General features: G+C 44.9%; 1 protein-coding gene and 1 non-coding gene across 2 annotated transcripts in view; both read left to right on the top strand.

Annotated features, from left to right (window-relative positions):
• Positions 1-23869, top strand: part of NCAPD2 (non-SMC condensin I complex subunit D2) — a 30241-nt gene that overhangs the window by 2096 nt on the left and 4276 nt on the right. The window contains exons 3-23 of the mRNA XM_028150340.2: positions 3383-3458; positions 3955-4013; positions 4480-4661; positions 4905-5047; positions 9681-9808; positions 9884-10007; positions 10178-10325; positions 11527-11724; positions 12074-12208; positions 12307-12394; positions 12488-12668; positions 13964-14088; positions 17048-17287; positions 18330-18504; positions 18775-18859; positions 21343-21476; positions 21818-21950; positions 22042-22126; positions 22204-22371; positions 22629-22798; positions 23740-23851. Coding sequence (XP_028006141.2) covers positions 3383-3458; positions 3955-4013; positions 4480-4661; positions 4905-5047; positions 9681-9808; positions 9884-10007; positions 10178-10325; positions 11527-11724; positions 12074-12208; positions 12307-12394; positions 12488-12668; positions 13964-14088; positions 17048-17287; positions 18330-18504; positions 18775-18859; positions 21343-21476; positions 21818-21950; positions 22042-22126; positions 22204-22371; positions 22629-22798; positions 23740-23851 — 2889 coding nt within the window. The remainder of the gene's footprint in view (positions 1-3382; positions 3459-3954; positions 4014-4479; positions 4662-4904; positions 5048-9680; positions 9809-9883; positions 10008-10177; positions 10326-11526; positions 11725-12073; positions 12209-12306; positions 12395-12487; positions 12669-13963; positions 14089-17047; positions 17288-18329; positions 18505-18774; positions 18860-21342; positions 21477-21817; positions 21951-22041; positions 22127-22203; positions 22372-22628; positions 22799-23739; positions 23852-23869) is intronic.
• LOC114232732 (small nucleolar RNA U85) lies at positions 4078-4403 on the top strand. The gene has a single exon (XR_003618820.2). It is a non-coding gene; the product is annotated as a small nucleolar RNA U85 (small nucleolar RNA).

The raw sequence follows: 23869 nt of genomic DNA, 5'->3' as shown, positions 1-23869 counted from the left end.
ATTATTTTTTTAAGTGGATGGTCACTCTCTTTAAGAGTCTTTAAATAACACTTGCATTGCTTATGGTGTTTAGAATCCTGAATATCCTATCTAATAAGAGGGAATATGCTAATTGACTGCCCCACCCTCAGAGATGGCGGAGCCCAGTCCCCTCAGCCCTACCAGGGCAGCAGGCGTGCAGCACAGCCAGGCCTACCCCCAGGCGGGTCCAGCCACTCCGTGTGCCTGCCTCCAGAGTCCCCCAGTCCCCTCAGCCCCCCAGCTGCCCAGGGCCGGCCCAAGGCACAGGCAAGCCTCGGATGGCGGCTGCCCAGCCTCCCAGGGCCACCCAAGGCTTGTGCTGCTGGCAGTGGCAGCAGCAAAGGTGTGATAGGGGCATTGCCTTCCCCTGATCACTGGGTCGCCCATGAGAGCTTCCGGACTGTGAGAAGGGGACAGGCCAGGCTGAGGGACCCCCCTCCAGTGCATGAATTTTCATACACTGGGCCTCTAGTAAGTTCTATAAAATCCAAAATCAGATCATTTGATTTGTTCAACAGGTATATACTAAGGACATGCTATGTGCCAGGCACTGTTCAAGGCAACACAATAGTAGACAAGATGACAGTTTTCTCAAGGCTCTCAACAAGTAATAAGTAAATATGGAGTATGTCGGGTGGTTGTAAGTGCCAACGAGAAAAATAAAGCAAGATAAAGATAAGTTGTGCATTGGCAGGGACTGGCATTTTGTGTTGGATGATCGGAGAAAGCTTGCTGATAGGTGCCATTTGAGCAGAGAGGGAGTGATCTATGCAGATCTCAAGGCAGGGCATTCCAAGCAGACAGAAAGCCAATGGATAGCATGTCAGCCTGAGGACTGAAGAGTCAGGGATTCCATTTCCAGTCAAGGGCACTTAGTTCAGTTGCAACTGCTCTGGTTAGTGAGCTTGTGGGAGGCAACCAATTATGTTTATCTCACATCGATGTTTCTCTCTGTCTCTCCTCCCTTCCGTTCTCTATAAAAATCAATGGAAAAATATCCTTGGTTGAGAATTAACAAAACAAAAATTTAAAGGACTACTCTGTTGAACAGAGACTCTAAAGGGCAAGGGAAGAAGCAGGGAAAGTAGTCGGCTATTACAGTAATATCAGGTAGCTTGCCTGGGGTGATAGCAGTGGAGGGGATCATAAAGGGTTAGATTCTGAATATTTTTTGTGTGTGTTTTTTTAATTGATTTTAGAAATAGAGAGGAAGGGAGAGAAACACTGATTTGTTGTTCCGTTCATTTATGCATTCATTGGTTGGTTCTTACATGTGCCCTGACAGGATCGAACCCAAAACTTTCGCATAAGAGGATGACACTAACCAACTGAGCTACCTGATCAGGGCATGTGTATATTTTGAAAGTAGGGTCAATAGGATTATTGTTGAATCAGATTGGATTTTTGGGGCTAGAAAAAAAGAATCAAGGGATTGAAAGGCTTTTGACTTGAGCAACTAGAAGAATGGAGTGGTCGTTTATTGAGACCAGGACATGAGAGAGCAGATTTAGACTGGAATTCAGGGGAGAGGTCCAAACTAAAGATATTTGAGATTTGATTTTCAGCATATAGAGAGCATTTAAAGTCATGAGATTGGAGTGAAAGTAGATGGAGAAGAAAAACAATTTGAAGTCATAAGACCAAAGACAAGTTCAACATTTAAAGGCTGCAGAACCCGGCCATCATGGCTCAGTAATTGAGCATTGACCTATGAACCAGAGGATCACAGTTCAATTCCCTGTGAGGGCACATACATGGGTTGCAGGCTTGATCCCCAATAGGGAGCGTGCAGGAGGCAGCCGATCAATGAATGATTCTGTATCATCATTGATGTTTTTATCCCCCTCTCCTTTCCTCTCTGAAATCAATAAAAACATATTTAAGGGCTAGAGAAATGAGAAAGGACCTATAGAAGAAACTAAGGACCAATTATTGAAGCAGAAAGTGAATGAAGGCGCTAAATGGGAGCTACATTAAGAGAATATTTCAAAAAGGAAAGAAGAGATCAACTGCAAATTGAGATTACTGGATTTAGCAATTTGGCAATTGCTGACAACCGTGATAAAAGCTGTTTCAGAGAAGTAGTGGTACAGGCTTATGAGAAAATGGGAGGAGAGAGATTAGAGATGGTGGTAAGTTTAGATAACTTTGTTTTGCTTTAAGGGGTATCAGAGAAATGGGGTGGTAGCTAGAAGGGGAGGTAGAGTCAATGGGGGATATTTTTGGTAAGATGGGTAGCATTACATGTGTCTGTGTTGAATGGGAATGATCAGAGGGAAAAGCTAATGATGCAGAAGGGATAGGAAACAATTATTAGAACAATATCTTTAGTAGGTAAGAGTATGTGATCTGGTACATGGTGGTGGGGGGGAATGGTTTTATTAGAGCATGGACAGTTTATGTGCAGTAGCAAAAGAGAAGGCAATCTATGAGCACAGTTGCAGGTAGTGCAGGTAAATACAGAGCTTGGGGCATCTAGAAGTTCTCTTCTGTTCTCTTCTAGAAGATCCTGATTCTGTTTTCTCCGTAACATAGGAAGTGATGCCTTTATTATTATTATTAATATATGTTTTTATTGATTTCAGATAGGAAGGAAGAGGGAGAGAGAATAGAAACATCCATGATGAGAGAAGAATGTTAATTTCTTGGCTTAGATTTTTATACTATGTGACCATTATCTGGGAGGAAAGTACAGGAACTCTGTGCTGGTTTTGCCACTTTTATAATTTCTAAATTAAAATTAGTTCACTACTAACTACTGTAAGCTGGACAGGTCACATAACTCCTTTTTGACCATTTCTTTTTCCATAAAATAGACATAATAACTGTCTGCTTTGTCTAGCTCAGAAATATGATGAAACTCAAGTAAGGCTTTACTTGTAAAACAGGACAAAATGTAAGATCTACACTAATAAAAGAGAATATGTAAATTGACCATATCTTCGTGACGCCCAGCAGCCAATCAGTAAGGGATATGCAAATTAGCAGGACAAAGATGGAGGCAGCCGCTCCAGGCGCTGAGCGGCTGGGTGGGACAGAACCCCTGCTATGAGGAGGAGGGCAGGGGGCGGAGGGAGCTATAGGAGCAGCACTCCAGCTGGAGCGAAGGGCAGGGCGGTGGCCAGAGTGAAGGTCTGGGTCCCGGGTGCCTGAGGAAAACCAGTGCTGGCAGCCAGGTGAAGGAAGGCCTATTGCACGAATCTTCGTGCAATGGGCCTCTAGTATTATTATAATAGGTTACATTGAAATGAACTATTTTGTGATTTTGCCAATAAAAGCAATTAACTCAATTTTCTGCCATGAATAGAATTTACCAAAATCGCCTCTCCCCTCTACTGATCAGATTCTTTCATCTTTATAGCTTTTCAGGCTGCCTTTCGAACTCAGGGGCCCCTGGCCATGCTGGAGCACTTTGATACTGTGTACAGCATTCTACAGTAAGTAAAGTACTCACTGGTGTTTTTAAAAGAACTGGTGGCTGTTTGAACTAACTTTGCATGTTAGTCCTGAAATTCTAAATTATGTTCATTGATAAATTGTTCTGGGTGCGTCCTAGCTGGTTTGGCTCAGTGGATAGAGCATCCACCTGTGGATGGAAAGGTCTCAGGTTCGACTTGGTCAAGGGCACATGCCTGGGTTGAGGGCTCGATCCCCATTGTGGGGTGTGCAGGAGGCAGCCGATCAATGATTCTCTCTCATCATTGATGTTTCTATCTCCCTTCCTCTCTGAAATGAATAAAAATATATTTTTTAAATTGTTCTGGGTGCTGATATCTCTACTGATGAGCATTTATACCAACTTGCCACCATACTTTTTCAGTTGAGCAATTTCACATATATTTTTAGCCACTAGGTTCTTCAAGTTAGATCTAATCTGTTAGAATGGGCTCTGCAGGTTCCTGTCTCAACCCTTGCACTTTTTTTCCTTCATAGTCACTTTCGAAGTATAGATCCTGGCCTCAAGGAAGATGCCCTGGAATTCCTGATAAAAGGTGTGTATGGGGGCAGGAGGCAAGTATGGGATAGAAGGTGTTGGTTGTTTACTATATTTTACCAGCCACATGATGATATCAAGGCTATGGTGATTCAGTTGGTTTGGCTAAGCCCAGGGACCTTTGACCTATTAGGTCTGTAATCTTGGTGGGCAATACAGAGTTATGTGTGTTCACTGTAAGGGCAGACCAACAAGAAATTCTTCCTGCTTTTGAACTATCTCTCATGGAGATAATTTCTTCCCAGTTGCCAGGAAGAAATTGTGGTAACTGGAGTGAGTAGGGAGGGACAAGGCATGTTCATGGTATCAAGGTCAAGGGTCCCAAAGGACTTAGCTTGTGTTGTGGCCACTGAGAAATGAAACACAGATCTTTGGTAATCTGATGGCTGCGAGTGCAGGGTGTTTAGAAGTTGGGGTACTATGAGGAAAGGGAATGAAACTGTCTCCGATTCTGACCCTCACAGTGGTATCCCGCCACGCTCAGGAACTTCCAGCTATCCTCGATGATGCAACTTTGAGTGTATCAGATAGAAGTGCCCACCTAAATGCCCTCAAAATGAACTGCTATGCTCTGGTACGCCTCTTGGAATCCTTTGAGACTATGACCACCCAGACAAATCTCGTGGACCTGGACCTTGGTGGGAAGGTAACTTGGAGTTCCTGGCTCATTTAATAGGAAGGATGGTGAATTGATAGGAAAGAAGGGAATCCAATGATTCTGAAACTCCTTCCTGTTCTTACTTAGGGTTTATGCTCAAAAGTATCACAACATACCTCTTCTGTATTGCCTTCTATCTTGTCTCAATACTGGTTAGCTTAGGCACTCAGACTAGCAGATCTTGACTTTTTTCCTTACTTTTTTCTAAATGTATACGTGATCTTTTTTTAGGGCAAGAAAGCCAGGGCCAAATCAGCCCATGGCTTTGACTGGGAAGAGGAGAGGCAACCAATTCTTCAGCTTTTAACACAGCTGCTCCAGTTGGACATTCGTCACCTATGGAACCACTCAATAATTGAAGAGGAATTTGTCAGGTAAGCAGTTAAAATGACTACAGATAATACTGAGCTATGTGGAATGAGGGCTCTTTTGCTGGACCTACCTTTTAAATACTTTACTTCATGCCTCAATTGTATCTGTAATATAGAAATATACTCAAAACTAAGTTATTAGGAAGTAGATAATGAATGTTAGAAACTGCTGTGAATTTCTCATCTTGTTTTTTTAATTTCTCATCTTTAATACCCATGTATTCATTCATGAAACATTATTTACTGAGAATCTCCTAGGTGCATAGTTGGTATCATTATAGGCACCAGAAACAAAAGTCTCTGCCCTCAGTTTGTTTTATAGAGTAGAAGCCAATTTTTAAATAAGAAGAATATATATTATGTTTTATTACTATGGAGAAAAATGGAGGAGAGGGGGCATTTAATGGAAGAAGGTTGTGATTTTAATTCAGTTGTTCTGGCAAGATCTCTTTGACTCAGTGACATTTGAGCAAAGACCTGGAGGAGGTCATCAGAGCCATGAGACTATCTGGAGGAAGAGTAAGGGCAAAGACCCTGAGGAGGGAGGTGTCCATATGTACAAGGACTAGCAATGAGGCCAGAGAGAGGGTTAGGTTATAGGTCAGGGAGGCATTGGGAGCCAAACTGTGCAGATGGTTGTAGGCCATCATGGTAATGGGCATTTTCTCAGAGTGAGATGGGATCCCTCAAGGGTTCTGAGCAGGACAACAGGTGTTCTTACTTGGTCTTTAGCAGGGCTGTGTTGAAACAGAATATGGAGGGAAAGGAGAAAAGTGGATGACCAGTTAGGAGTCTATTGCAATAACTTGGGCAAGAGATAATGATAATTTAGACCAGAGAGTGTTAATGGAGATGAAGAGATGTGGTTGTAGTTATACTTTTTTTTCTTAAAAGGTAGAGCTTACAAGATGAGGTGACAGATGTATGTGAGGTTTGAGAGAGGAGGATGAAATCGAAGCATTTGGAAGAATGGAATTGTCTGTAACTGAAATATGGGGAAGTCTTTGGGGGTGTGTTTTAGGGAAGACCATTAGAAGTTATGTTTTAGACATACAATATTTTAGGTGCTTATTACATATCCAAATGTCAGATTCAGATGTAGAATGTACAAATCTGGTGTACAGGAGAGATGTGTGGCCTAGAGGTACACATTTGGGAATATATGTTTTTATACCCATAAGACTGAATGAGATTACTAAATCAGTAAGTAGTCACAATAGAGCAGAAATCCAAAGACTATACCCTGGGACACTTCAGCATTAAGAAGGTGAGGTGATGAGAAGAGACCAGACAAAGAAACTGAGGAGAGTCTGGCATTCAGGAAGCCATATGAAACATGTTTCTTTTGGAGAAAGGAGCTGAGAGGTCAGTTAAGCTGAGGACTGAATTGACTTATATTTAACAATGAGAAGTCACTGGTGAGTTTGTCCTATCTTTTTATCATATATAGGGGTGGGCAAAGTAGGTGTATAGTTGTTTGTATGGTAAATAGTGCAATAATCCTATATAATAAAGATGTAATATGCAAATTGACCATCACTCCAACACACAAAATGGCTGCCCCCATGTGGGCAAAGATGGCTATCCCCATGTGCACACAAGAAGGCCGCCATAAGATGGCCAGCAGGGGAGGGCACCAGGCTGGCAGGGGAGAGCAGTTGCAGGGGACCAGGCCGGAAGGGGAGGGCAGTTAGGGGCAATCAGGCCGGCAGGGGAGCACTTAGGCATCGATCAGGCTGGCAGGCAAATGAGCGGTTGGGAGTCAGCAGTCCTGGATTGTGAGAGGGATGTCCGAATGCCCGTTTAGGGCCTAAATGGGCAGTCAGACATCCTCGAGGGGTTCCAGATTGGACAGGGTGCAGGTTGGGCTAAGGGACACCCCCATCCCCACTCCCACCCCAGCACAAATTTTGTGCACCAGGCCTCTAGTTAATAAATAATACACGAATAAACTCTTTCACATACAACTGTAAACCAGACTTTTTTTCTTTTTTAATTTAATAAATCTTTATTGTTCAAATTATTACAATTGTTTCTCCTTTTTCCCCCCATAGCTCCCCTCCACTCGGTTCCCTCCCTAACCTCTGCCCTTACCTCCCCCACACTGTCCTCATCCATAGGTGTATGATTTTTGTCCAGTCTCTTCCCACCCCCCCCCCCCATACCCCTTTCCCCCTGAGAATTATCAGTCCACTCCCTTTCTATGCCCCTGATTCTATTATATTCACCAGTTTATTCTGTTCCTCAGATTTTTAATTCACTTGAATTTTAGGTTCACTTGTTGATAAATATGTATTTGTTGTTCATAATTTTTATCTTTACTTTTTTCTTCTTCCTCTTCTTAAAGAATACCTTTCAGCATTTCATATAATCCTGGTTTGGTGGTGATGAACTCCTTTAGCTTTTTCTTATCTGTGAAGCTCTTTATCTGACCTTCAATTCTGAATGATAACTTTGCTGGGTAGAGTAATCTTGGTTGTAGGTTCTTGCTGTTCATCACTTTGAATATTTCTTGCCATTCCCGTCTGGCCTGCATAGTTTCTGTTGAGAAATCAGCTGACAATCGTATGGGTGCTCCCTTGTAGGTAATTAACTGTTTTTCTCTTGCTGCTTTTAATATTCTCTCTTTGTCTTTTGCTGTTGGCATTTTAATTACGATGTGTCTTGGTGTGGTCCTCTTTGGGTTCCTTTTGTTTGGGGTTCTGTATGCTTCCTGGACTTGTAAGTCTATTTCTTTCACCAGGTGGGGAAGTTTTCTGTCATTATTTCTTCAAATAGGTTTTCAGTGTCTTGCTCTCTCTTCTTCTGGCACCCCCATTAATCTGATGTTGGTACGCTTAAAGTTGTTCCAGAGGCTTCTTACACTATCTTCAAATTTTTGGATTCTATTTTCTTTTTGCTTTTCCGGTTGAGTGGTTTTTGCTTCTTTGTATTTCAAATCTTTGACTTGATTCTTGCGTTCCTCTAGTCTGCTGTTGGGTCTCTGTATATTTTTTTTATTTCAGTCAGTGTATGCTTAATTTCTAGTTGGTCCTTTTTCATATCCTCGAGGGTCTTGCTAAATTTATCGGCCTTTTCTAGGAAATTCTTGAAAAACCTTATAAGTGGTTTTGAACTCTATATCCAGTAGTTTGCTTTCCTCCATTTCTTTTGTTTGTGATCTGTTTCTTTGTCTCCACATTTTCGCTGCTTCCCTGAGTTAGTAGGGTAGCTTTGTGTGGTAGGTGTCCTATATGGCCCAGTGGGTCGGCCTCCCCAGTTACCTGAGGTGGACACTCTTGGTGCACCCCTTTGTGGACTGTGTGTACAGCCTTGTTGTTGTTAAGTCTTGATTGTTGTTGGTATCACTAGGAGGAATTGACCTCCAGACCAATTGGCTGTGAGTATCAGCTGTGTCTTTGCCACGAGAACTTCTGTGCTGGAGACAGCCTTATGGGACCAGACTTGCAAAATTACAAAAGCCTCTGTGCTCAGCTTGGATGGGGAAGAGTCTCAGGGCTGAGCAGACAGTCTTGGCTTCCCATCAGCCCTGCCCTATGAGGCCCCTGGGTCTCAGTGTCCCTTGGTAATCGCTGCAAGCACCTCTGAGAGAAAGCCACCCTCGAGTTTCGCCCTCTGCCAGACAGACCAGTTTCTCCCCCAATGAATCTGGATTCCCAGATTCTTGCCCAGAACTGGAGTTCAGAGCAGTCAGGAGCTTCCGTTTCCCTCCAGCTAGAGAAAGCCTGCGGCACACTCAGCAGGCAGTCCTTTCTGCGCACGTAAGCCTCCAGACCTCTGCCTTTCACGGCTCCCCTAAGTTTCCTCCTGACAGTCCAGATTCCCCCCGTAAGAGCGTGGGTCCCCAGGGGCTCACCTGGAACTGGGGTTCAGTGCAGTCGGGAGCTTCCCACTCCTTCCCACTAGGGAAAGCCTGCGGCAACCTCAGCAGTCAGTCTTCTCTGTGCACACTCTCGCGTGTGCATGCGCTTCCAGACCCTTGCCCCCCGCGGCTCCCCCGAGTCTCTGAGTCTCTGTGTGCCTTTCTCCCTACCTGACAGTCCAGACTCCCCCCATATGAGCCTGGGTCCACACAGGGTTTCGCCCGGAACTGGGGTTCAGTGCATTTGGGAGCTTCCTTCTCCCTCCCACCAGAGAAAGCCAGCCAGGCACTCAGCTGCCCTTCCTCTATGCGCGCATGTCTCCGTACCTCAGCCCTTTGCAGCTCCTCTGATTCTCCGTGAGCTTTTCTCTTTCCTTCTAGATGTAGAATTTCCACTCAGCCAGCTTTCCTGTGGTTCGGGATGATGTCCATTCTGTCTTTTAGTTGTAGTTTTGAAATTGTTGTGCCAGGCAGCAGTTTAGGTGCTTACTTATGCCGCCATCTTGGTTTCTCTGTAAACCAGACTTTTGCGCACCCCTGTATTCAGGTTCTGTACCGGGCATCCTAACTGGTTGAAGGTTGGTAATCTCAAAGGACCAAGTACCTATCTGAGGTCATCAATGCAACTTGGTATGGAAGGTGATAGATAAATGAAGAAAACTAGAAAGAAGACCCTGACTTCAGTGGCAGTAGAAATAGAATGAATGAGGCAGACCCCAAATATAATTGAGTCCAGACGACTGATTTCATCATCTCACTTTGTTTCTTTCTCAGTTTGGTTACTGGTTGCTGTTACCGCCTTCTGGAGAACCCCACCATTGGTCACCAGAAGAACCGCTCTACCCGGGAAGCCATAACACACCTGCTTGGTGTAGCCTTGACACATTACAACCATATGCTCAGTAAGTTAGCCCTTCACCTTGCCCCCCTACCCTTTTCACTTTGCCCATAATTCCTCATATTTAGTACTTCCACAGGTGCCACAGTGAAAATCATCCAGATGCTGCAGCACTTTGAACACCTGGCATCTGTACTGGTGGCGGCTGTGAGTCTTTGGGCAACTGATTATGGAATGAAGAGCATAGTGGGAGAGATTGTAAGGTAACTCTTCGCTTCTAAATTTCTAATTCTCGTTTCTCTCTGGGAAAGATTAGAAATACAGTATATTCTCTGTATAATACTAGATTCCTTCAGCTATTAGATACCAGTCTTACCTCCTCTTACTGGGAATTGAATTATCTTACTGTGTCTGTGTTTTCTTCCCTGCGTAGAGAGATTGGACAGAAGTGTCCCCAGGAGCTGAGTCGGGACCCCACAGGGGCAAAGGGCTTTGCAGCCTTCTTGACAGAACTAGCAGAACGTATCCCAGCCATCCTGATGTCCAGCATGTGCATTTTGCTAGATCATCTGGATGGAGAGGTAGGTGGTATCCTGGGGGGTCTCAGGTTTTCTGGGGACTTATGTATGTTTTTTTACCAAGGAGGTAGCTTTCACATGAAGTCGAGTTGTCTGGTCTTATCACTGTGGCACATCCTTCCTGTAGAGAAGCAGATAAAGTTTATTGAATAAAGAGCCTATTTCAATGTCACATTGGTGTTCTCCAGGTCTGGTAGGGGAAGTGACAGTTCCACAGCTTAAGTTCAGATAGAGTGACAGCTATGATTCTGAATCCCATCCGTTTTTTCAGGATGAAGCCTCTTCCTACCATCTGGCTTGCCTTTCTTCCTCAATACAGTAAACTTTCTCAAATCAACCCATGTCATCTCTCTCAATTCTCTCTTTTTAAAAATACATATATAATATGTTTGTTTGTTTTTAATTGATTTCAGAGGGGGCGGGGGATAAAAAGCATCAATGGTAAGAGAAAATCATTGATTGGCTGCCTCCTGTACTAGGGGGTCGAGCCCAAAACCAGGAATCAAATCGTGACCTTCTGGTTCATAGGTCGACATTCAACCACTTAGCCATACTTGCCTGGCTCAATTCTCTTTTGTCCCTGAATGCCAACCTGGCCATTTCCCAAACTAATACAGGACACTCTCAGGTGAATATCAAGGACCAAGACGGTCCACTTGTTCATCTAATTTATTTTAACTTCTTGTGCAAGACCCCTTCTCTGGCTCTTGGCCTAGAAAATAACCCTAAACCCTCTTCTCTACTAGATTCTGTAATAGACTTGCTGGCACTGTAGGACTGATTTCTATTTCTCTGTGTTTCCTTTTCTGTCAGTAAAATAGGGGAGTGGGAGGGAAGGGCACATTTATTGGTAAGGATCAAAGGTGGTGAGACCTTAGGTGATAGGTAGTCATTAATACTTTCAAATGTACCAGTATATTGGTGAATAGATTCAATTTCATATTTGGCTACCACCATGATTACCTGGATGAACCTTAGGGGGGAAATGGTTTTTGGCTCTTGTTTATTTTGTCTCTACATTCTTCTCTGAGCAAATAAAACCCCTCTGGGATTCAGCTTTTTCCAGGGAAAGTTATAACTAAGACAAGGTTAACCTTGACTAAAGGCCTTGCCCCTTCTTAGTGCCTGGACAGGCATAAGAATTAGGAAAGGGAAAGTGAGTCGTGGAGTGCAGAGGCTTATACCAACTTCATTTCTCTCTCAGAATTACATGATGCGCAATGCTGTGCTCGCAGCCATGGCAGAGATGATACTGCAGGTTCTGAATGGTGATCAGCTGGAGGAAGCAGCCCGAGACACCAGAGACCAGTTCTTGGACACCCTGCAAGCCCATGGCCATGATGTCAATTCCTTTGTACGAAGCCGTGTTTTGCAACTCTTCACCCGAATCGTCCAGCAGAAGGTGAACAGCCTTCTACCTAATAAAGATATATGATACCACTCTGTGTATAGGCCAGAGAAAAGAGGAATCAGTGTCAAAAAAAAGAAAATCTGTCCCAAACAAGAGTCTAGACTTCAGGTGGTTACTACCAGTGATAAGGTCTTCGTCTACCAAAGGGCAAGGATGTCTGGCTCCATTTAAGGACTGTACTGTATCTTAACTACTGCAAAGAGTGCTCCTTAATTATTTTATATACCACAGAAAAGTTTCTTTGGAATGAATAGGTAGCTCATTTAGAGTTACTTCAAGATCATCTAGAGCAGAAAGGATGATGTGGGATGTGAGCTGATCCTTTTTGTATCCCACATAGGCTCTCCCCCTGACACGCTTCCAGGCAGTGGTGGCCTTGGCAGTGGGCCGTCTGGCAGACAAGTCGGTGCTGGTATGTAAAAACGCTATCCAGCTGCTGGCCAGTTTTCTCACCAATAATCCCTTTTCCTGCAAGGTAAGTAGACTTGGGCCATCCAAAAGAGAAGGGATTAAAGGAAACAAGGGATGAAATTCTGTGACTTGGTGACCCTGATGCTCATTTTACCTTGATAGCTTAGTGATACTGACCTTGCTGGACCGCTGCAGAAGGAAACCCAGAAATTACAAGAGATGAGGGCCCAGAGGCAAACTGCAGTTGCTTGTGAGTAGTTAATGCGTAGGGATCCCACCCCAGACAGTCCTCCCTGCAGCAGAAACACCAGTGAAAGAGTCTAAGTGAGACTTTCTCATTCAGCCGCAGTACTGGACCCAGAGGAGGAGTGGGAAGCCATGCTGCCAGAGTTGAAGTCTACCTTACAACAGCTGCTCACACTTCCCCAGGAAGAAGAGGAGATTCCTGAAAAAATTGCTACTACAGAGACCACAGAAGAGGTGAAAGGACGCATCCATCAGTTACTTGCCAAAGCTAGTTACAAGTATGTGAAAGAATGAGATATTCTCTAATGGCCTGTTTAGGTTTAGTGTTTAACCTTCGAGAAACAATGTTTCTTTAAAATGAACTGTATTTAGAGTATGCTGCCACCTGGTGATGTTACGTGTTTTCACTGTAGTAGTGCTCTGAACATCAGATTTATGCCAAAGGCATAGTCCACAATTAAGCATGCTTTTCGACTTTTTTTTTTTTTTTTTTTTTTAATCCTCACCGAGGATATTTTCCACTGATTTTTTAGGGAGAGTGGAAGAGAGAGGGAAAGACAGACAGAAATATCAATGTGAGAGAAAGACATCCATTGGTTGCCTCCTGCACAGGCCCTCCAGGGCCTGGGCCAGGGAGGAGCCTGCAACTGAGCTATGTGCCCTTGACCTGAATCGAACCCAGGACCCTTGGGTCCGCAGGCTGATGCTCTATGCAGTGAGCCAAACTGACTAGGGCTGCTGTTCGACTGTTGCAAATGCTTAAGAGAAACTACTAAAATAACTAAATATAAATAGCATTATATTAAGATAACAAAAGTCCCTCTTTGAAGAGAAAACCTGTAAATATAAGTATGTGCCCTGACCAAGAGGGAAACATCCATCTGCTGCTTCCAGCAGAGACCACAACCCAGTTACCCTTTGGTGCATGGGACAGTGCTCAAACCAGCTGAGCCACACTGGCCAAGGCAATCCTACCTTAATCTTTAAATCAACCTAGTGTGAATCCTGATCTTAAAGAAAAGGTTTCACCCAGAGTTTTTGTGTTTCAAGAACTTGGAGCAGCTTGGCAAAAACAGACCTTAGAGATGTCATCAGGTATTCTTAAACCTTGGTCACGGTTATTTATTTACTTCTTACCTAATTAGGCTGTTCAGAAAGGGCTAAATATGAATAGAATGTGGCTATATATAATCCCATTATATTGAAAGTTTATTTTTTCCAAATTTTCTCTTGGCAAAATTTTTAAGCAGATGTTTGGTATAGAGTTGTGATTTTTTTTTTTAAATTTAAGGGACTTATTTGAGTGTTTTGAAGACTAGTTAAGCCTTATCACTTCAGAAATAAGAAGTGTGTGAGCTCCACCCCTTCTTAGGTGCTTAAGTGTGAGAAATGTTCCTTTTCCTTGGGACAGTAGGTCTAGGTGCTTGATGGGATTATCAGGTAGGCTTCCTTAAGTCTACAGGGACACTCTTGTATGTCAATTATACTTTTTTTTTCTTTTTTTTTTTCTTTCAAAAGGCTGCAGTGATGCCTTTATGGGTGCTAAGTTGGTGACAGGTTGATGTTCTTTTAGGCAGGCCATCATTCTCACTCGGGAAGCCCTGGGCCACTTCCAGGAGTCTGAACCCTTCAGTCTTATGGATCCAGAAGAATCGGAGGAGACCAGATTTCTTAATCTCTTAGGAACTATTTTTAAAGGTAATTCCCTTTCTTCCATCAACAAACAGAACATTTCAGCTAGTATTCATGAACCATTTACTTTTTTTTTTTAAATAAATCTTTATTATTCCGATTATTATAGATGTTCCTCTTTTTTCCCCCATAGCTCCCCTCCACCTGATTTCCCCCCCACCAACCCTTACCACCCGCCACTGTCCTCATCCATAGGTGTAAGATTTTTGTCCAATCACTTCCCGCACCCCTCATGCCCCCTCCCCCCCAAGAATTGTCAGTCCACTCCCTGTCTATGCCCCTGATTCTATTATATTCACCAGTTTATTCTGTTCATCAGATTTTTTATTAACTTGATTTTTAGATTCACTTGTTGATAGATATGTATTTGTTGTCACTTTGTTGTTCATAGTTTTTATCTTTACCTTTTTCTTCTTCCTCTTCTTAAAGAATACCCTTCAGCATTTCATATAATCCTGGTTTGGTGGTGATGGACTCCTTTAGCTTTTTCTTATCTGTGAAGCTCTTTATCTGACCTTCAATTCTAAATGATAGCTTTGCTGGGTAGAGTAATCTTGGTTGTAGGTTCTTGCTGATCATCACTTTGAATATTTCTTGGATGGATGTTTCCCTCTTGGTCAGGGCACATACTTATATTTAAGAAATATTCAAAGTGATGATCAGCAAGAACCTACAACCAAGATTACTGGCTGGGTGCACAGTCTTGTAGTTAAGCCTTGATAGCTGTTGGTACACTGGGAGGAATTGACCTCCAGGCCAATTGGCTGTAAGGATCAGCTGTGTCTATAATGGAAGAACTGCTGTGCTGGAGACACTCTTATGGGGCAGGATTTGCTCCCTTCTGGCCTGCATAGTTTCTGTTGAGAAATCAGCTGACAGTCGTATGGGTACTCCCTTGTAGGTAACTAACTGTTTTTCTCTTGCTGCTTTCAAGATTCTCTCTTTGTCTTTTGCTCTTGGCATTTTAATTATGATGTGTCTTGGTGTGGTCCTCTTTGGATTCCTTTTGTTTGGGGTTCTGTGCGCTTCCTGGACTTGTAAGTCTATTTCTTCACCAGGTAGGGAAAGTTTTCTGTCATTATTTCTTCTAATAGGTTTTCAATATTTTGCTCTCTCTTCTTCTGGCACCCCCATAATTTGGATGTTGGTACACTTGAAGTTGTTCCAGAGGCTCCTTACACTGTCTTCATATTTTTGGATTCTTTTTTTCTTTTTGTTTTTCTGATTGGGTGTTTTTTGCTTCCTCATATTTCAAATCTTTGGTTTGATTCTTGGGGTCCTCTAGTCTACTGTTGGATTTCTGTATATTATTCTTTATTTCAGACAGTATGCTTAATTTCTGACTGGTCCTTTTCTATTTTTTTGGCATTCTCATTAAGATCCTTGAAGGTCTCACTAAGTTCCTTGGAGGTCTCACTAAGTTTCTCTGCGGTTTCTAGAAGATTCTTGAGTAATCTTATAACTGTGATTTTGAACTCTATATTCTGTAGTTTGCTTCCCTCCATTTCTTTCATTCGTGACATGTTTCTTTGTCTTCGCATTTTGGCTGCTTCCCTGTATTGATGGAGTGGCTTTGTGTGGTAGGTGACCTATAGGGCCCAGTGGCTCAGCCTCCCCAATCACCTGAGGTGGACACTCTTGGTGCACCCCTTTGTGGGCTGGGTGCACAGTCTTGTTGTAGTTAAGCCTTGATAGCTGTTGGTACACTGGGAGGAATTGACCTCCAGGCCAATTGGCTATGAGGATCAGCTGTGTCTATAATGGAAGAACTGCTGTGCTGGAGACACCCTTATGGGGCAGTACTTGCTTCAGTGGGGCTTTGGTGCTCACTGAGTCTGCCTCTTGAGTGTGTCACTTAAGTATGTGAGGAGTTGAAATCTGGTGTCGTCTCACACTGACCACTAGGTACACTGGCTCCTGGATCTCCAAGGAGGTGCAAGTCAGCTACTGTCTGAGGCCACCCAGCAGGAGCTACAGCGAGGTGTGCAGATTTCTCCTCTGTGTTTGGGGTTTGGAAGTTTTGGAGCTCTCTGACCCTGCTGCAATTTGTTAGGTTAAGCTGCGAAAGGGCAGGCCATTCATATGCAAAAGCCGCTGCGCACAACTTGGGTGGGTTTATAAATTGAGCAGGGCGGGGTCTCAGGGAATCACTGTGGCATACCAGTCAGCTGTCTCTGCGTCTCCGCGTTTCCCCGTCTCATTTCTGCGTCCCGCGTCCCTCGCCCCAGTGCAGTAAACAATGATTCCTGCGAGCACCTCTGCGAGAAAGCCACCCTCACTTTCCGACCTGATGCCAGACAGTCCAGTTTCTCCCCGTAGGACTTTGCGTCCCCAGAGTCTCACCAGAAACTGGAGTTCAGAGCAGTCAGAGGTTTGTATCTCCCTTCCAGTGGGAAAAAACAGCGCACCCAGCTGCCAAACCCATTTGCGCGCCTCCGTATCTCTGCTTTTCCGCGCCTCTGAACCTCCTACCCGGTCTCAATGTGCTTTTTTCTTTCTTCTAGTTTTAGAACTTCTACTCAGCCAGCTTTCCCGTGGTTCTGGGTGATAGTCGTTTTGTCTTGTAGTTGTAGTTTTGGTGTGGTTGTGAGAGGCAGCACGTACAGGTGTTTACCTTATGCCACCATCTTAGTTTCTCCCTCCACGGACCATTTACTTTATGCCAGACATGGGCCTACCTAACAGAACCTGATGCTAAGAGAGGCCCACGGGGAGTTGGCACTGCTTCTGCTCTGGAATGGAAGCAGCCCAAGGGCCAAGATTGGTAGTCACAGGCTGTGAAAGGGCATTTCCAAACCACTGAGAACTCCAGGAATCTTTTTTTTTTTTTTTTTTTTTTTTTTTTTTGAGAAATGAACTGTTATTTTAGAATAGGTTCTAAACTTGTACCTTTTTTTGTGAAAAGAAATATGCAGGATGTTATAGATGTTGGATTTCCTCATCTTGAACATTCTCTAACTCCTAGGTGCATCAGCTTCCACACAGGAGAAGAGTCCCCCGGCGTCTGCAGAGAACATGGGCCCAGGACAGACTGACTATAAAGACAATCCAAGTGTGTCAGAGCCTGAGAAATCCAAGGGAAAGGAAGAACTGGTGAAGCAAGAGATGCTAGTGCAGTATCTGCAGGATGCCTATAACTTCTCTCTGAAGATTACAGAGGCCATTGGCATCATCAGCAAGATGATGTATGAAAACACAACCACAGGTGTGGTATGCCAAGTTCCTTTCTGTAAGACAGGTCTTGAGGTTGGAAAAATCAGTCTTGTCCATATATTATTGTTACCTAGCAGCTCCTTTAAAAGAAAGGAATCCTTGCCTGGCCTGTGTGGCTCAGTGATTGAGCGTTGACCTATGAACCAGGAGGTCACAGTTCATTCCGGTTGGGACACATTGCCAGGGTTGTGGGCTCAATCCCCTTTTGCAGGGTGTGCAGGAGGCAGCTGATTGATAATTGTCTCTCATCATTTATGTTTTTATCCCTCCGTTCCCTTCCCCTCTCTCTGAAATCAATAAAAACATATTTAAAATAAACAAATAAAAGGAAGGAAGGAATTCTTGCCCTGGCCAGTGTGGTTCAGTTGGTTGGGCATCATCCTATACACCAAAAGGTTGCCGGTTGGATTCCGGGTGGGCATATGCCCAGGTTTCAGGCTCAATCCCAGGTAGGTGATGTGCAGGAGGCAGCTGATCAGTGCTTCACCCTTACATCGATGTTTCTTTATCTCCCTCTTTCTTCCTCTCTCTCAAAATCAATTTTTTTAAAAAAAATAAATTCATTTTTTTATATTTGTTTGCTATATGTTTTTTTGTTTGCTTTGTATAGCCCCATGGAGCTTACCTTTTCTTATTTTCTTTTTTTTTTTAAATATATTTTATTGATTTTTTACAGAGAGGAAGGGAGAGGGATAGAGAGCTAGAAACATCGATGAGAGAGAAACATCGATCAGCTGCCTCCTGCACACCTGCTACTGGGGATGTGCCTGCAACCAAGGTACATGCCCTTGACCGGAATCGAACCTGGGACCTTTCAGTCCACAGGCTGATGCTCTATCCACTGAGCCAAACCGGTTTAGGCGCAGCTTACCTTTTTTAATGCATATAGTATTTCATGATAAGGCATTATAGGAGACCAGTCTCAGGGAACATGAGGAAGGCCTCCTTGTGTGTTGCTACATCAAGAAAGTTATGTCTTGATTTTGGAGGATAGTTTTGCCAAGCACATGGGTGACATTTGTGTGTTCTCTCAGTGGTACAGGAGGTGATTGAATTCTTTGTGATGGCATTCCAATTTGGGGTACCTCAGGCCCTGTTTGGGGTACGCCGCATGCTGCCTCTCATCTGGTCTAAGGAGCCTGGTATCCGGGAAGCTGTGCTTAATGCCTACCGCCAACTTTACCTCAACCCCAAAGGGGACTCTGCCAGGTATATGGGGTACTTTTGCCTTTGCTGACTTTTCTAAGGTCAGCTTCTCATTATTTCTAGTCTCCTAAGAATTGGGGGGCATCCTTCTAGAGGAGTTCTGAATGTGTAAACAGTAGGTCTATAAGGCAGCTCAGGGTGGAGCTGACCTTTCAGTGACACCCATCCTAAGCAGTATTGGCCCGGGGAAGGGGGGTAATAACCCTAATCACCTGTTTACGGGGTTCAGTGTATCAATCTTCTAATGACCCCTAATCTTTGTTCTTCCCACAGAGCCAAGGCCCATGTTTTGATTCAGAATCTTTCTTTGCTGCTAGTGGATGCCTCAGTTGGGACAATTCAATGTCTTGAGGAAATTGTAAGTCTCCTCACTTCCTCTTTCTTTATTCATTCAACAAATATTAGTGATTACTGTGTGTTCAGCAATTTATTCAGCCCCACAAAGGATGAGACTATTTGCTTCCAAGTTTCCAACTTAAAAGGAACCAACAAACAACAGTCTAGTTGGTAGCCAAAATACATAAACCACTTGTCGAACAATGCAGCCGTGGCAATGGTTATAGTAGCAATTCTATATAATAAAAGGCCAGGACCATAAGCGGAACGATCAGAACGACCACTCGACCAGTTGCCACGAGGCGCATTGACCACCTCTCGGTCCCTCCCCACCACCCCCGTCCCACAGGCTCTGATCACAGCATGGCAGATGGGGAACCACAGTGAACGGGGGTTGGGATTGGCGACGGAGCAGGGCTGGGGACTTTTGAGCAGCAGCGAGCAGCAGTGACTATCGTGGGGCAACTGTGGAGAGCGCCACGGAGCTTCACGGGACTGCGGTGGCGAGCGTCGCGGAACAGGGAACATTACGGAGGAGCGGGGAGTGTCACAGGGCAGCGGAGGCGAGCGTTGCAGGGTGTGGACATGGCCCTGATCACAAGCTAGGCCTGGGGACCCTACTTGCACACGATTTCTTGTGCTGGGCCTCTAGTAGTAATATAATAAGACTGTATATTCTCAGCACTATTAGCACTTTACTCATATTAACATGTTTTATCCTCACAGCAATCCTGTGCGGTAATTCTGTTATCTATATTTTACAATGAGAAATCTGAGGCACAAAGAAATTAAAGAACTTGGCTATATGTAGCTGATTAGTGGCAAAGTTTGAGACTTGAACTCAGACAGAAGAGCTCCAGAAAACACACTCGTAACTTACATATTACACTGATGAATGCAGAGTGGGACAGAGCAATGTGAGGAGGAATGGGCAAGGAAAGCTTCCTGAAAGTGGTAGGACTCAAGTTGGGTCTTGATAAGTAGGATTTAGAGAATTAGAGAAAGGAGGGAAGCATTCCAGACAGAAAGCCAAGAAAGGGCACAGTCTATGTTATAAAATGAGGAAGATTATTTTCCAGCTCAAAATGGTTATCTGGAAAAGACGATAAAGCTGGGAATGTGAGTTGGAACAAAACTGTCCCTGGATCCATCCAAACTAAAGTCCCTGGATGCCTTTCCAGAGTCCAGGACTTCAATCTTGTTAGCCAGGCACCCCCAGCATTTTAGACAAATCTGCCCTGAAGCATTTGGATTGTGGACCACCAGCTTCCACTGGCAGGAGCACTGCTGCCAGCCACGTTTGTCTCCCTGCTGGGAGAGGAAAAGAGCCTGGTGGTGGCGACTGGCCTGAGAGCCCATGTTCTAGCTCTTGGTCCGAGCCCCTGAAGTAGGCAAAGGAGAGGGTTTCTAATTGACAGCCATGGTGTGGCATTAGGAAGTGAGTGTCTGGGAGACTGGTCCAACAGTAGCATACAAGTTGGTTGGAGCAGAGACTAGGAACAGGAAGGTCCCTGGGGGCTGCTTTGGTGTACAGTGACAAGGTAGGGCTAGGCCCTGGGAATGGGAGGGAAAACTATAGAATTGAACTTTGGAAGACAAATGTTAAAGGAAAAATAGGTAGGACTAAGTGACTGATTAATAAAAAATTAGGTAACTGCCCTGGCTGGTTTGGCTCAGTGGATAGAGCATCAGCCTGCGGACTGAAGGGTCCCAGGTTCGATTCCCAGTCAAGGGCACACGCCCAGGTTGCAGGCTCGAGCCCCAGTAGGGGGCATGCAGGAGGCAGCCAATCAATGATTCTCATCATTGATGTTTCTGTCTCTCCCTCTCCCTTCCTCTCTGAAATCAATAAAAAATAAATTTTAAAAAATGAGGTAACTGAAATTTTAAGCATATGGGACTAAGAGAGTATTGGTACCAATCACTGGCAAAATGAAAAGGAAGGAAGGCTTCCATTTTAGACATGTTGAGTTTGTAGTAACAGCTAGAAAGGAGTCAGAACTATAGAGCTGCCGAGACCGGTTTGGCTCAGTGGATAGAGCGTCGGCCTGCAGACTCAAGGGTCCCAGGTTCGATTTCGGTCAAGGGCATGTACCTTGGTTGCGGGCACATCCCCAGTGGGGGGTGTGCAAGAGGCAGCTGATCGATGTTTCTCTCTCATCGATGTTTCTAACTTTCTATCCCTCTCTCTTGCTCTCTGTAAAAAATCAATAAAATATATTTTTTAAAAAAAAAAAGAACTATAGAGCCACATGGAGCTCAACAAGGTCAGCTTCAGTATGTCATCTTAATGAGCGTAGTTTTGATGACATGAGAGTAGAAAAGTAGCAGAACGGGAAGTACCTCCCCAAACTCCTACTTTACATTTTGAGCCGCCTTCTTCCTTTTCCATTCCTGAGTATTGCTTTTACCCACTTCAGGTTCTCCATATTCTCTGCAGAGAAGTGGACCAAGGACCAGGGCAATTGTTATCTTTTAGCCTCAGCCCTTTTCTTTTTTCTTCAGCTCTGTGAGTTTGTGCAGAAGGATGAATTGAAACCAGCAGTGACCCAGCTGCTGTGGGAGCGGGCAACTGAGAAGGTCCCCTGCTCCCCTCTGGAGCGCTGTTCCTCAGTCATGCTTCTTGGAATGATGGCACGGTAAGGCTCAGATCCAGACGGGCAGTCGGGTGAGAGAGGAAAGGGAGGTTCTGAGAAGGCACCCTATCCTTCAGTAATAGTAGTCAAGCCCCGCTGAGCCCTGTTTGAGCTGGCTACCTACATGGGAAATAAGATAGTGAAAGTACCAGCACCCCCTGCCTGGAGAAATAGTGGCATCGGTAGAGAAAGAGGGGTTCTGAGGGGCGGCCTGGGTCAGAGCCTCTGTAGTGTTGCAAGGCTCTGGAAGCCCTGTGTGGGGCATAGGTACCTACCTACGCCCGGCTTTGTCCCACACAGAGTCCTGTCCATGACTAGCTGTAACTATGGTTTCCTTCCCCTAGAGGAAAACCAGAAATTGTGGGTAGCAACTTAGACACACTGGTGAGCATAGGGCTGGAAGAGAAGTTTCCACAGGACTACAGGCTGGCCCAACAGGTGTGCCTTGCCATTGCCAACATCTCTGACAGGAGAAAGGTATGTAGGGTGGCTACATCCAAACTAAGGAGGTGGGGGGTCCTTTTATCCACCTCCACACACCCACATGCTGTCTTTCTGTTCCCAACAGCCTTCCCTGGGCAAACGTCACCCTCCCTTCCGGCTGCCGCAGGAACATAGGTTATTTGAGCGACTACAGGAGTTGGTCACAAAAGGTGAGCTATCATGAAGGGCCTTGGGCAGAAGTGAGTCCTTTGTCTGTAGTGAGCAACTTCTCTCTTCTCCTGTGCAGGCTTTGTCCACCCAGACCCACTCTGGATCCCCTTCAAAGAGGTGGCTGTGACTCTCATTTACCAGCTGGCAGAGGGCCCCGAGGTGCTCTGTGCCCAGGTATTGCAGAGATGTGCGAAGCAGGCCCTGGAGAAGCTCGTGGAGAAGAGCACCCCCCAGGATGACCCGAGTAAGTGGGCAAGAGGGTCGATGGGCCCAGCGGCCAGAAGCCACTGCCCCCACCGCTTCCTACAACTCCTGACCCCTCAGCCCACACTTGCTTTTTTGTCACTCACGTTGGACCAGTCATCACCACTATTCCCCGCCTCATCTCTTGCTTCACTAGTTTGTGTAGTGAATGAGCAGGAAGAAGATGGGTGAAAACAGGAGGCAGAGTCCTGTGAGACTTGATTATGTCTTTTTCTCCCTGCTTTTCCTCCCCCCCAGAGGAGACCCCCATGCTCTCCACTTTCCTGCTGATGAACCTGCTGTCCCTGGCTGGGGATGTGGCTCTGCAGCAGCTGGTACATTTGGAACAGGCCGTCAGTGGAGAGCTTTGTCGTCGCCGAGTTCTTCGGGAAGAACAGGAGAATAAAACTAAAGAGCCGAAGGAGAAGGTGAGGGAACGCCTGGGCATTTGGGTTCATGTCCCAAGCATTTCCCAGACTTGTTTCATGACCTCAGGTCATTCACATTTCCTTCTGGGAACTCTGCTTCTTCCCTACTAATAAATGAAATGAGGAGACGACACTGCCTCCTTGCTGCTGCTACTCTGAGATTAGTGAGAACAAAGGTGGAACAATCTGTCCATGATCACCCAAGAAAGTTTTGTGTAAATACAGAGCACTTAGTTAGATGCTCGGCATAAAGTAGAGGCTCTGTTTGTTAGAACATGCACACACCCAGCAGCGTTCGTGACTGGGCCTGCCCCCTGACGGGGACCTTGTATTCTCTCCACTAAAGGCAGTGATGTCTTGCAGACATACAAAACACAACCTTGGCCGAGACCGGTTTGGCTCAGTGGATAGAGCGTCGGCCTGCGGACTCGGGGGTCCCGGGTTCGATTCCGGTCAGGGGCATGTGCCTTGGTTGCAGGCGCATCCCCGGTGGGGGGTGTGCAGGAGGCAGCTGATCGATGCTTCTCTCTCATCGATGTTTCTGACTCTCTATCCCTCTCTCTTACTCTCTGTAAAAAATCAATAAAATATATTTAAAAAAAAAAAAAAAAACACAACCTTGCAGCAGTGGGGTAAGGTCTGACCTTCTCTATGACCTTGAACCATTGTCTGGCGTGATCCATCTATTTACCATTTACAGGAAATCAATTACCTCTATAAGGATGAGTTAAGGGATGTAGGAATATGCTTTGGCAATTTAAAAACATATATAGGGGACCTAATTCTTCTCTTTAATTCGGGCGTCCTTCCTCTAAGACAATTCTATGAATGGTTTTGCAGAATTCGCCTTTCCCCAGATTTATTTATGCAAAATGAAGGTTAGGCTGGAATAAAAACTGTTGTCTCTGATCACCCATGATCTCCGGCTTCTTTCCCATTAGAATACAAGCACTGAGACCACCATGGAGGAGGAGATGGGACTGGTTGGGGCCACTGCTGATGACACAGAGGCAGAACTAATCCGCAATATCTGTGAGATGGAACTGTTAGGCGGTAAGAAGAATTGCTGAG

The sequence above is a fragment of the Eptesicus fuscus genome, chromosome 7 (assembly GCF_027574615.1).
Source record: "Eptesicus fuscus isolate TK198812 chromosome 7, DD_ASM_mEF_20220401, whole genome shotgun sequence".
Taxonomy (NCBI): Eukaryota; Metazoa; Chordata; class Mammalia; order Chiroptera; family Vespertilionidae; genus Eptesicus; species Eptesicus fuscus.
This window is presented reverse-complemented; position numbering and strand designations above follow the sequence as displayed.